The following is a 14,087-nucleotide window of genomic DNA, read 5'->3' as shown; positions in this document are numbered from 1 at the left end:
GGGCTAACATCCATGCCCATCTTCCTCCACTTTATATGGGACGCCTGCCACAGCATGGCCTGACAAGCAATGCATCTGTGCACGCCTGGGATCCGAACCGGCGAACCCCGGGCCGCTGCAGCGGAGCGCACACACTTAACTGCTTATGCCACCAGGCTGGCCCCTTAAATACTCTTTGACTCAGAATTAACGATGTCCGTGTTTTTCTGCCAAATATTATCCACTGTTGCATCAAGATTGTCGGCGATGCAATATTTCTTTATAGAATTCTCTATTATCATCTCTAGGGTTTTCTTCCAGGCCTTTGACACCCATTTGGCAACTTTTGTTACTGGTATTTTTTTAATTTAAATTAAGGTATCAACAGAAGGTTTTCAGACAACAACCAAGACTCGTATTCTTGTCTTCAAGGTCCTTAAATGGCTTGTTGAAGAGTTACAGGTGTCCAGTCATGGAACCGGTAATAACAACCTGGGCACACCTGTGTCAGCAATGACATCTATGTCATGCTGCTATCTGGCTGACAACGGTTGTTAAAATAGCGTCAACAAGGAGATGGATTCTGACCTCAGAAATGTTAAATTATGAGAATAAATGAAATAATAAGAGGCAGAAATAATGAGAGACAGCTTTGTATAGAGCTCTGTAGTCAGATTGTGAAGTACTGTGCTCACACAAGAGGTGGGTATGCACCCAGCTCTTCTACTTACTAGCTACATGACTGTGGATAGGCTATTTAATCTTTTTACTCTTTTTTAAAATTAATTAATTAATTTTTGTTTTGTTTTGTTTTTTATTGCAGTAACATTGGTTTATAACATTATATAAATTTCAGGTATACATCATTATATTTCAGTTTCTGCATAGGTTACATCATGTTCATCACCCAAAGACTAATTACAGTCCATCACCACACACGTGCCTAATCATCCCTTTCGCTCTCCTCCCTCCTTCCTTCCTCTCTGGTAACCACCAATCCAATCTCTGTCTCTCTGTGATTATTTGTTGTTGTTTTTATCTTCTACTTATGAGTGAGATCATACAGTATTTGACTTTGTCCCTCTGACTTGTTTCACTTAGCATAATACCCTTAAGGTCCCCCTATGTTGTCACAAATGGCTGGATTTCATTGTTTCTTATGGCTGAGTAGTATTCCATTGTGTACTAGACCACATCTTCTTTATCCATTAGTCCCTTGATGGGCACCTAGGTTGCTTCCAAGTCTTGGCTATTGTGAATAACACTGCAATGAACACAGGGGTGCATGTACCTGTACACATTATTTAATCGATGTTTATTGAACGTCTGTAGACTGTGAACCGGGTTAGGTACTAGGTCTACAGCAGTGAGGAAGATGGACTAAGTCCCTGCTCTCATGAAGATTAAATTTTGAGAAATAGATAATTAACAAGTAAATAAACAAAAACAAGCTAAGTAGTGGTTGTAATAACTTAGCTGTGAGATAAGTGAGGGGAGGGGATATGAGTGTAACTGGGATGAGGGTGAGGTGCCTCCTTCAGATAGTGTGGTCAGGGAAGGCTTCTGAGGAGATGACTCTGAAGCTGAAACTTGAAGGATCAAAAGCAGCCAGCCACGCGAAGAGGAGAAGGAGAGCATTGCAGGCAAAGGGAATAGCAATGCAAAGCACCTGATACAGAAAAGAATGTAGTGTGTTGCAGAAATCAAAGGAAGCGGCTGTGACTGAAGCGTAAGTGAGAGGGAGGCTGGTGTAGAGTAAGATTAGCAAGTTAGACAGGAGACTGCCTGTTCAGGGCTTTGTAGATGATGGTAAGGGCTTTTGATTTTAATCAAAGTGAATGTGAAGACACTGAAAGATTTTAATCAAGAATTTTTAGGAAATAATCCTGTTTATGGAAATTGAATTTAAGCATAAAGCAGATAATCAGTTAAGAGATTGTTAAAATAGTCTAGGCAAGAGGTGATAGTAACTTTGATTAGGGGGATACTATTGGAGATGGAAAGAAATAAATGGATTCTAGTTCAAGTATTCATTTTATTATGATGCCATCCGTAACTTGCATTTATGTTACATATATTCTTTTTATATATCAAATATTTTATATTTTTAAAAGAGTGAATGAAAAGTAGACATTGGAGGTAGTTTTAGATGACTCTTTAGAGAAGGATTCTCACCCCCCCCCACCGCCCACCCCGCCGTACCACGTGCCCTGAAGAGGGAAAGAGAAATGGGGCAGTGGCTAGAGGAAAGTAAGGAATCAAGAAAAAAACTCTTGTGTTTTATTTTTGAGATGGGAGCTTTTGTGGCATGCTTGAGTGCTGATAGAAATGATGCCCCGATGGAGAGGGAGAAATTGATGTTGCAGGGCAAAGATGGGACCACTGGAGAACTCAAGTGTCTGAGGATGTGAAAGGGGATAAAATCTAGAATAGAAAAGGAGAGATTTACCTTTGATAGACAGGGAGGTCACCTCCTCTGTGTAACACGAGGGAAGGAGAAGATAGATGCAGACATAGGTCAACTGGTGGCGAGAAGATTGAGGCATTCTTAAGGCTTCTGTATTCTCAGTGAAATACGAAGCAAAACCATCAGCTTATAGTTAGGACAAGAAAGAGGTGTGAGAAAGGGAAAGTTATGTATTTTATGGTGCATAGAATTCACCAGGGAAGCCATGTGGCCTGAAGCTTTTATTGTGGAAGGTGTTTAATTACAGCTTCTATTCCTTTTATAGTTATAGGACTGTTCATATTTCCTGTTTCTTTTTGTTTGAGTTTAGCAAATTATGTTTATCTAAGAATTGATCCATTTAATCTAAAATTTAAATTTTTTGCATACTGTCCTCTGTTTATCTTTTTTTTTTTTTTTTGTGAGGAAGATCAGCCCTGAGCTAACATCTTATGCCAGTCCTCCTCTTTTTGCTGAGGAAGGTTGGCCCTGGGCTAACATCCGTGCCCATCTTCCTCTACTTTATATGGGACACCACCACAGCATGGCTTGGCAAGCGATGGGTCGGTGCGCACCCTGGATCCGAACCTGCGACCCCTTGGGCTGCCGAAGCAGAGCATGCGCACTTAACTGCTACACCACAGGGCCGGCCCCTCTGTTTATCTTTTAAATGTCTATATGGATCTGAAGTGATATCTCCCTTTTCATTTCTGATATTAATTTTTTGTGTCTTCTCTCTTTTATCTTAGTCTTGCTAGGATTTATCAATCTTATTTGGCTTTTAAAGAATAATTTTTATCCTTTTCTATTGTTTGTTTGATTTCTGTTTCATTACTTTTTTCCCTTATTATTTTTTACCTTCTTAGGGTTTAATTTGCTGATCTTTTCTAACTTCTTGAGTTGGATACTTATTGGTCTTCAGCCATTCTTTTTGTTCTAATGCATTTAAAGCTGTCAAGACTGTATCACACATTTTTTTTTATGTAGCACCTTCATAATTATTGAGTTCAAGTATTTGATAATTTCCATTGTGATGTCTTGGGCCCTCAGGTTATTTAGAAGTATTTTTCTTAATTTTGTGCCATATGGGGATTTTCTAGTAATCTTGTTAAGTTCTACTGTGATCAGAGAACATACTCTATATGATTTCAGTCTTTGCAAATTTCTTAAAATTTGCTTTACCACATGGCCAATTTTTATAAATATTTCATGTGCACTTGGAAAAATGTATAGTCTGTAGGTACTGAATGCTGTTCTAGGTATGTCAAGTTTGTTAATGTTGCTAAAATCTATATACTTACTGACTGTTGGCTTATTCTATCAGTGATTGAGAAAGGTTTTGTAAAGTCTCCCACTATGACTGTAGATTTGTCTGTTTCTTATTTTAGTTCCTTTGATTTTTGCTTTATGTATTTTGAAGCTGTGTTCTTAGGTAAATACAAAGTTAGAACTGTTATATCTTTCTGGTAAATTGGAACTTTTATCATTATGAAGTGTCTTCTTTATTGCTGTTAATGGTTTTTGCCTTAAAATCTGTTTTGCCTGATATTAATATTACTGTAGCATCATTCTTTTCGTTATTGTTTATATGATATATCTTTTTTCATCTGCTCACTGTCATCTTTTATATATCCTTATATTTTGTGTTTATCTTATAAATAGCATGTTGTTTGATTTTTGTTTGTATTTAGTCCATTTGTACATAATACAATTACATGATGTTTAAATCTACCATCCAACTGTGAAAGTATCTTCCCTGTTCTATATTCTTTTTCTCCCCATTCATGTCTTCCTTTAGGTTTATCATCTTTTATTTTTCTATTTTCCCCTCTAATCACTTGGTAATTATAAATTTTTAAATTTTTTGTTTACTGGTTAACTTGGAGATTAAAGCATGCATCCTTGATTCAGCAATCTAATACAGATTTTCCTTCTTCCCAAACAATACAAGGATCTTAGAAGAGCTTATTCCCTTTAACTTCAATTACATGTTATTGAAGTTATGTATTTTAATTCTATATATGTCAAATCTCATAAGACACTATTATTGATGTTGTATGCAGTTAATATTCATTTAGATTTACCTGTATTTTTACTTTCTTTTTCTCTTCATTTTTTTTCTTCATTTCTGAGCTTCTCCCTAGGATTATTTTTCTTCTGCTTAAAGAATGCCCTTTATTTATTTATTTATTTATTTTGTGAGGAAGATCAGCCCTGAGCTAACATCCATGCCAATCCTCCTCTTTTTGCTGAGGAATACTGGCTCTGAGCTAACATCTATTGCCAGTCCTCCTCCTTTTTTTTTTCCCCCAAAGCCCCAGTAGATAGTTGCATGTCATAGTTGCACATCCTTCTAGTTGCTGTATATGGGACACTGCCTCAACATGGCCGGAGAAGCGGTGTGTCAGTGTGCGCCCGGGATCCGAACCTGGGCCGCCAGTAGCAGAGCGTGCGCACTTAACTGCTAAGCCACGGGGCCGGCCCCTAAAGAATGCCCTTTAATATTTTTCATTCAGATCTGCTGGGGTCGTATTCTCTCCATTTTTATTTTTTGCCTAAAAAGTCTTTATTTAACCTTCATTTTTGAAGAATATTTTTGGTAAGTTTAGAATTCTAAGTTGACAGTTATATTCTTTCAGCATTTTGAAAGTATCGTTCCGTTGTTTTCTGCCTTTCATAGACTCTGTTGAGAAGTCAACCATCTGTCTAATTCAGGAGTCAGCAAACTTTTTCTGTAAAAGGCAAGACAGTAGACGTTTAAGGCTTTGTGGGGCTGAAATGTCTCTGTTGCAACTGCTCTGTTCTGCCATTGTAGCACAAAAGCATTCATAGACAATATGTTAACCAGAGAGTATGATTGTGTTCCACTAAATTTAACTTCATTTATGAACACTGAAATTTGAATTTCATATAATTTTAATGTGTTACAATGTATTATTCTTTTAATATATTTTTCAACCATTTAAAAATATAAAAAGCATTCTTATCTTGCTGGCCATTCAAAAACATGTAATGGACCAGATTTGGCTGTAGTTTGCAACCTCTGATGTAATTGTCACTCCTTGAAAGGAATCTGTATTTTTTGCCTCTGGCTACTTTTAAGATTTTACTTTTCAACAGTTTTGCTATGTGCCTTAGTATAGTTTCCTTTGTGTTTCTTCTGCTTGGGTTTCTTTTGGCTTCTAAAATTTGTGACTTGATTTATTTCATCTATTTTTAAAAATTGGGGGACGTTATTTCTTTGAATTTGTTTTTGTCTCTTTCTCTCTTACTTCTCTTTCTAGCCTTCTAGGACTCTTTTTACATCTGTGATAGACATTTTCCTTCTATCCTCTATGTCTCTTATGCTTTTTCAAATAATGTTTTCTAGTTTTTCATCATTCTGTGCTTCAATATGGATACTTTCTACTGACCTACTTTCCATTTTGCTAACACTCTCATTTGTCATATCAACTGTGCTTTTAGCCTATCCTTTGTGTTCTTAATTTATTTTCCAGTTCTGGAGTTACCATTTGGTTCTTATTTTGTACTTTCCAATTGTTTGGTGAAATTGTTAATCTTGTCTTATTTTCTTGAATATACTAATCATGATTATTTTAAAAGTTCATGTCTGAGACCTCAGTTATCTGGATCTCTTTTAGATCTGTTTCTGTTATGTTTTTTTTCCTCTTGATTTTTTTCTCATGTGACTTTTGTCTTCTTATATGCCTGTTATTTTTCATTGTCAGGCATTGATATGAAAACCTATAACAATAATTTGAGGTTCTGTATTTATGTGATCTTTTTCCACAGAGGGTTAATGTTTGACTTTGGTGGGCTGCTAGAATAGGAGCTCTAACAATTCTCAGTCACCTTAATTCAATTAGACATTTAAATGAGCTGGGTTTTAGTCCTTGAGTTCTAGGATTGTCTTCTTTGGTGGCCCTGAATTCAGATCTTTGTCTAGCCCTGTGAGTCCATTGAAAGTTCTACTTACCTTGAGTTTTAAAGACATAAAACCATTCTACTATTCACAAAACGTTTTGATTCAGTTTGTTTTTAAACATTTAGACATAATTAGCTTAAAATAAATTAGAAATTTAAAAGAAGTATAAAACTGTTTTAAAAAGTAAAATATTAGGGGCCGGCCCACGGCCTAGTGGTTAAGTTCAGCGTACTCTGCTTCAGCTGCCCAGATACACTTCCCAGGCGTGGACCTACACCACTCATTGGCAGCCATGCTGTGGCAGTGACCCACAAACAAAATAGAGAAAGATGGCACAGATGTTAGCTCAGGGTGAATCTTCCTCAGCAAAAAGAGGAAGATTGGCAACAGATACTAGCTCAGGGCGAATCTTTCTCAGCAAAAAAAAAGTGTAAAATATTAAATTGCTTATACAAACAAGTTGTAAGACCACCACCCCTCAGTATACTTTTTTTAAAGGGAATTTTTGACAAACTGTCGGAAATATTCTTAATATCCATAAAAAGGTTGCAAAAATACCCTTGAAAATAATTATTCTCACTATTTGAAATATCAATAATTATAAATATTAATTTTGACTAGTTTTTTGTTCAGCCTACTTTCTGAAAAATCAGTGTCTTCTTCCATAGAAGTTCTATAAAAAGATATAAAGACTTGAATAAGCTACTAAGACAGGGAAATTTGAGAAAACCCTCACAAAAAAAAAGCTAGGGAACAAAGAGAGAGAAAGTATGGTTGGGGACAAATGTCTGGTTTGTCGAGTAAATGGTAAACAAGGAAGTAGTCACAACTTATGAAGAATGCTTTCTAAAGAAGTTGACTCTAAATGGAATGAAAACAGGAAGAAATACTTGAGAAACTTAGATTCTAGGAGGGTTACCATGAATGAATTTTTTTTAATAGGAGAAAAACTACTTGAATTTACTACTTTGGTTCTTTGCTCAACCAGTCTCCCTTACCCCTACCTCCTTCTTCCTAGATAGCAAGGCCCATTTGCAAGCAGTTAAAACCATATATTCATTATCAGCCCAAGTTTCCCTTTTATTATCCTTTTACTGAGATCTCCCCAACTTAGAAAATAGGAGCCATTTGATGTTTCTCTTTTTTCCCCCCAGAGTTGGAAACCAAACCTGCAGCCAAGAATGCTATACCAACAGAGGGTGTTTCTGAAGAAGATTTATCACAGGAGGCCATAGTAGAGAAGCTCACAGAGAATGGTCTGTGGGACTCCAGAATGGGAGGATTATGGAAATGGAATGACAGAATACTGAGATTGCAAAATAGTCAGGAGGGTCATCTGAGTCAAAGAATAGTTACACACAAGAAAACTCCCACTGGTCAGAGAGGCTTTATATCTATTGTTTTTTCAGAGCAAGGAGTTATCACAGAAGAGCCCTACAGCAAATGCCAAACACACAAGGAAAATTTCACAGAGAATTTAGATATGATTACAGATACCCTTTTGGGGAAGAAAATTTGCAATGATACAGAAGGCAGCAAAGCCACAAGGCCTACTTCAGAACTTACTTTAGTGAAAAAACCCAATAATAAAGAAAAACCCTATAAGTGTAGTACATGTGCAAAGGCTTTTCGTTATAGGTCATTACTCATTCAACATCAGAGAACTCACACTAAAGAAAAACCTTATGAATGTAATGAATGTGGGAAAATGTTCAGCCAGCCTTCATATCTTAGTCAACATAAAAAAATTCATACTGGAGAAAAACCCTATAAATGTAATGAATGTGGAAAGGCCTTCATTGCTTCTTCATCACTTATGGTACATCAGAGAATTCATACTAAGGAGAAACCTTATCAGTGCAATGTCTGTGGAAAATCTTTTAGCCAGTGTGCTCGCCTTAATCAACACCAGAGAATTCAAACTGGAGAGAAGCCTTATAAATGTAGTGAATGTGGGAAAGCTTTTAGTGATAAATCAAAACTTGCAAGACATCAGGAAACTCACAATGGAGAGAAACCCTACAAATGTAATGATTGTGGGAAAGCCTTTCGGAATAAATCATATCTTAGTGTACATCAGAAGACACATACTGAAGAGAAACCGTATAAATGCAATGAGTGTGGGAAATCTTTCAAGAATACCACAATTTTTAATGTTCATCAGAGAATTCATACTGGAGAGAAACCCTTTAGATGTAATGAATGTGGGAAAGCCTATAGAAGTAATTCAAGCCTTATTGTACATATAAGAACTCATACTGGGGAAAAACCCTATGAATGTAATGAATGTGGGAAAGCATTCAATCGTATAGCAAATTTCACAGAACATCAGAGAATTCATACAGGAGAAAAACCCTATAAATGTACTGAATGTGGGAAAGCATTCATTAATTATTCGTGCCTTACTGTACACCACAGAATGCATACAGGAGAGAAACCTTATAAATGTAATGAATGTGGAAAGGCCTTTATGCGTTCTTCATCTCTAATTATACATCAGCGAATACATACTGAAGAGAAACCTTACCTGTGTAATGAATGTGGGGAATCTTTCAGAATAAAATCACACTTAACTGTACATCAGAGAATTCATACTGGAGAGAAACCATATAAATGTACTGATTGTGAGAGGGCATTTACCAAAATGGTAAATCTCAAGGAGCATCAGAAAATTCATACTGGAGTGAAACCCTATAAATGCTATGATTGTGGAAAATCCTTCAGGACTAAGTCATACCTTATTGTACATCAGAGGACCCATACTGGAGAAAAACCATATAAATGCAATGAATGTGAGAAAGCTTTCACTAATACATCACAGCTTACTGTGCATCAAAGAAGGCACACTGGAGAAAAACCCTATAAATGTAATGAATGTGGGAAAGTTTTCACAAGTAACTCAGGCTTTAATACCCATCAGAGAACACACACTGGAGAGAAACCATTTAAATGTAATGACTGTGGGAAAGCATTTAGCCAGATGGTACATGTCACAGAACATCAGAAAATCCATAGTGGAGAGAAACCCTATAAATGTGATGTCTGTGGAAAAGCCTTCAGGAGGGGTTCCTACCTTACAGTGCATTGGAGGACACATACTGGAGAAAAACCCTATACGTGTAAGGAATGTGGAAAAGGTTGTATTACTCTATCACAGCTAACTCTACATCAGAGAATTCATACTGGGGAGAGGCCCTATAAATGTGAGGATTGTGGAAAAGCCTTCAGAACTAACTCAGACTTTACTGTACATCTGAGGATGCATACTGGAGAAAAGCCCTATAAATGTAGTGAATGTGGAAAAGCCTTTAGGAGTAGTTCAAGCCTTACTGTACATCAAAGAATACATCAGAGAGAAACTCAACTACTATAGAGAACAATGAATTGTTTATCCAGATGTCAGCTCCACAAGAACAATCTTATAAACTGTATATTTTATGAATGTGGGAAAACTTTTAGGAGCAATTTGCTAGAAAATATTCACTGAAGAGACACTTTATAAACATAAGAATATGGAAAAGCAGTTAGTCATATTAAATCTTAGAAGTTATAAGAAAATTCATATTAGAGAAAATAATGGATAAATGAAAGCCTTCATCCAGATTTCATATTTTATTCATTTAACAAATTATCTCCAGTGAATTGCATGTATTTTTTTTACCTATTTTTCTATTGATTTGTATTTCTTAAAAATCTGGAGGTGCTGTTTATGTATTTGAGTTATTAATTCTTTGTCATGTGTGTTGCAAATGTTTTTCTTAATGTAGCATTTGTCTTGATACTTTTTTATATAGTTGAAGTCACTACATATTTTAATTTTCTATAGTAAAACATTTACATCTTTTTCTTTTAGATCCTTGATTTACTCTTTTAGTTAAAAGGGTCTCCTTAATCCCTAGGTTATGCATAGTCTCCTAAACTTATTTCTAGGATGTGGAAAATTTTATGTTTTACAGTGAAGTCTTTAATCCATCTGGACTGTATAGCTATTCATAGAAGAGCAACTCCAAATCGTCGTTAACCTATGAAAATATTATGAACCTAAATAGTACTCAGGAAAATGCAAATTAAAACAACCAATGAGTTGTTGCTTCCACCTCATGGAGTTGGCAAAAATTAAGAGCTCTTTTGCTAGCGGGGTTGGGAAACCATGTACTCTTAACGAAAACGTTATAGCAACATATTTCCACCCGCAATCCAGCAATATATATTTAAAAATTTTTAATAAAATTTTAAAGTAAAAATGCTTTGACCAGCAGTCTCACTTTTGGGAATCTGCCCCACAGAAATAACAGCATCATTACGTAAGAATATACGTAAAGAAGGGTGTTTGTTAAAGTATTGTTTATAGAGGCAAAGAAGAAACCCAACTGGAGACAAAGTGAATGCCCATTAATAGGGGAATGGTTAAATAAATTATATATCCATACCATGGAACAGCATGAGAGTAATTTTTAAAATGAGTTATATCTATACTATTTGACTTCAAGGTATTTCCACATTTTTTTAAATAAGTAATTGCTTTATGACAGAGATGTATGTGTATAAGATTTCATTTTTGTTAAAATAATGATCACATCCATTTATGTATATATGTGTGTATGTGATTAGATGAGCATGGAAACAAGTAGAGAATATACATCAGGCTGTTGGTTACCTTTAAGGGAGGGAGAAAAGGAAAAATAGGGAGATAAGGGGGAGAAAAGACTGGGAAAATAGACAAGTGTAAGTGCAGCATGGGTGGTATAAAACTCTATGTAAAACTATGTGTGAACTATTGAGAGTCATGAATGAGGGGATTGTCTCCAAAAAGTTAGTGATGGTTGTTTCAGAGTTGGTGGAGTATCTCATGTTTTTGTTTGTTTGTTTGACTTTTCTGTACTTTTCTGTATTTTTAAGATTTTCTTTCCAATGAGCATGTGATATTTATATAAATAGGAGAAAACTAATTTTCTTGTGAAGTAATTTATTGGACACCTGTTACGTACTAGGAATTACCCTAGGTGCTGGATATACATTGGCTGGGGAGGAATGGTCATGGATCTAAGAGCATGGGAGTTGGTTCTGACCCAGCCCTTTACTCCCCCCACCCTCTCAGTTTCATTTGGAGGAGGTAGTAGAAATTTCAGACAGATGAAAAATGTATCCAAGAATATCTGAAACTTGTGTCCAGGCTATAAACCAGAAGACTGCAAGCCTCAGAGAGAAGTTCCAGTTTCAACCTGGCACCAAAGGAAAAGTCATAATGGTGAAAAGGTCTGTGTACATCCTCACAGAACATTGCATGATGGAGTATAGAGAGGCAAAACAGCCAAGGACTCCCAAGTCCATAAATGAAGGCTTGGAAGTTCTGGGAATACTAAGAGAGTCCTGGAGTCAAAATGGGAGCCCAGAGGCTGTGGCCCTAATACCAGAAGGCCCCATGGACCTGATATCCAAAAAGGACAAGCCACAATAAGCTACGCTTCAGGAGAGATTTAAGGAAAGAAAATCATATACCCCTCCCACAATGCTAGGATAAGTGTTTAGTATTGGGAAGGGGAAATTTGTTAACTATTACCGGGAGACTTATCTTCTTTGGATATAATGTACCACTTTCTGATTGGAAAGTTCGAGGGTCAGACTTTGAAACACTACCCGTAAGAAACCCTGCTGTCAAACAGTTGACATGACTTGATGCCAACTCTATTGGCAGCTCCTTTCTACCTCCTAACCCTCACCACACCCAAACTCTGCCTCCCATCCCTGCCTTAGAGCCAAGCATTTCAAAAAGAGGAGCATGGTCAACAGGTTCAAATAACGTAAGAACTGAAACGTGTCCATTGTGTTAGAGGATGGAGATGACACAGGCCACCTTTACTAGAGCAGTTTCAATGAGTGGTAAAGTGCCAAAGCCTGGTTCCAACATGTAGTGGTATCTCATTCTAGGTTTAATTTGCATTTCTTTAGCAGCTAATGATGTTGAGTCCCCTTTTAGATGCTTGTTGGCTTTTTGAATATCGTTTTTGGAGAAGTGCCTATTCAAGACTTTTGCCCCTTTTTTAGTTGGGAACTTGTTCATTTGTAGGATTCTTTATATATTGTAGATACAAGGTATTTTTTTAGATACATTTGTTACAAATATCATCTCTCAGTCTGCAGCTTGCCTTTTCACTCTCTAAATGATGTCTTTGATGAATAGAAGTCTTTAATTTTGATGAATAATTCATCAATCTTTTCTTTTATGGTTAGTGCTTTTTGTGCCAAGTTTAAGAAATCTTTTCCTAACCCAAAGTCATAAAGATATTTTCCTACATTTTCTTCTGCATATCCACTGTTTTACTTTTCACTTTTAGATCTACAATCCACCTGAAATTAATTTTTATGTGTGGTGTGGGGTAGAGGTCAAAATTAATATTTTCCATACAAATATATAATTTATTTAACATAATTTATTGAAAAGACCATCTTCTCCCCTCCCCTTTGGGTTGCAGTGGTACCCTTGTGATAAATCAGATGATCATATTATGTGACGTTCTACTTCTAGATTATTCTGTTCCATTGTTCTGTTGAACACCAAATGTTCTTAGTAAAAACAGATTTATAGTGAGTCTTGGCATCTGGTGGTATATGTGTTCTAATTTTGTTCTTCTTCAAAATTGTCACTGTAATTCTAGGTCCTTCCTTGGTATTTTCATACCCTTTTTAATGACTTTTTTTCAGTTACTCCATACCAAAAAGTAGAAATTATAATGAGCATTACATCAAATATATAGATTAATTTTGGAAGAATGGACACCTTAACAATATTGAGACATCCAATTTATGAGCACGTACACCTTTTCATTTATACACATCTTTTCACTTCAGCAATTTTCCATATTTTTTCAATATAGAAGTTTTGAACAACTTGTTAGTTGTTAGTTAATGTATTTGATGTTTTGATGTTATAAGTGCTATTATTTTAATTTCATTTTCTGATTTTTGCTAATATATATAATATATATTATAATAGTATATATAATATGTGTATTAAATATGTAATATATATGATGATATGTAATATTATAAATATAATAGATTTTTTAAAACTTACCTTATATCCAGTGACCTTGCTAAATTCACTTGTTAATTATAATAATTTGTTCTTTCTTTTGGACTTTCTATGTACACAATATGTCATCTGCAATAAAGTAAAATATGTTTTACTTCACCCTTTCCAATATTTCGGCCATTTTTTTCTTGCTTTATTGCACTGGCTAGGACCTCCAGAAGTAGTGATTGTGGACATCCTTGCCTTCTTCCCAGAATTTAAAGGAAAATCCTAAACGTTTGACCATTAGGTATGATATGAGGTATAAATCTGTTAGTAGATAATCTCAGACTAAGGAATTTCCTTTCATATCCATAGTGTGCTGAGATTTGTCATTGTGGGTTAGGTGTTGAATTTCATCAAATACATATTTTGTAACTATTGAGATGACCATATGGATTTTCTCATTCTGTTAATGTGGTTGAATTATATGGATTGATTTATTTTAAAAATTGTGGTAAAATAACATAACATAAAATTTACCATCTTAACCATTTTTAAGTGTACAGTTCACTGGTATTAAGTACATTCACATTGTTGTGCAGCCATCACCATCATCCATATCCAAAACTCTTCAAACTCTTTCTAAGCTGAAACCGAATACTTTTAAACAATAAATCCCCATTCCTCCCTCCTTTTAGCCTCTGGAAACTGCCATTCTACTT

The 14,087-nt window shown here is 35.6% G+C and overlaps 1 protein-coding gene across 1 annotated transcript in view; it reads left to right on the top strand.

The window, feature by feature from the left end:
• Window positions 1-13,513, top strand: part of ZNF624 (zinc finger protein 624) — a 47,085-nt gene extending 33,572 nt beyond the window's left edge. Inside the window, exon 6 of the mRNA XM_004433035.3 lies at window positions 7,505-13,513. Coding sequence (XP_004433092.3) covers window positions 7,505-9,723 — 2,219 coding nt within the window. The 3' untranslated portion in view covers window positions 9,724-13,513. The remainder of the gene's footprint in view (window positions 1-7,504) is intronic.
• The last annotated feature ends 574 nt before the right edge of the window (window positions 13,514-14,087 follow it).

This window comes from Ceratotherium simum, chromosome 16 (assembly GCF_057802395.1).
Source record: "Ceratotherium simum simum isolate JZ-2026a chromosome 16, ASM5780239v1, whole genome shotgun sequence".
NCBI classification, from domain to species: Eukaryota; Metazoa; Chordata; class Mammalia; order Perissodactyla; family Rhinocerotidae; genus Ceratotherium; species Ceratotherium simum.
The sequence above is the reverse complement of the archived record's forward strand: the minus strand, read 5'-3'. Positions and strand labels throughout refer to the sequence as shown.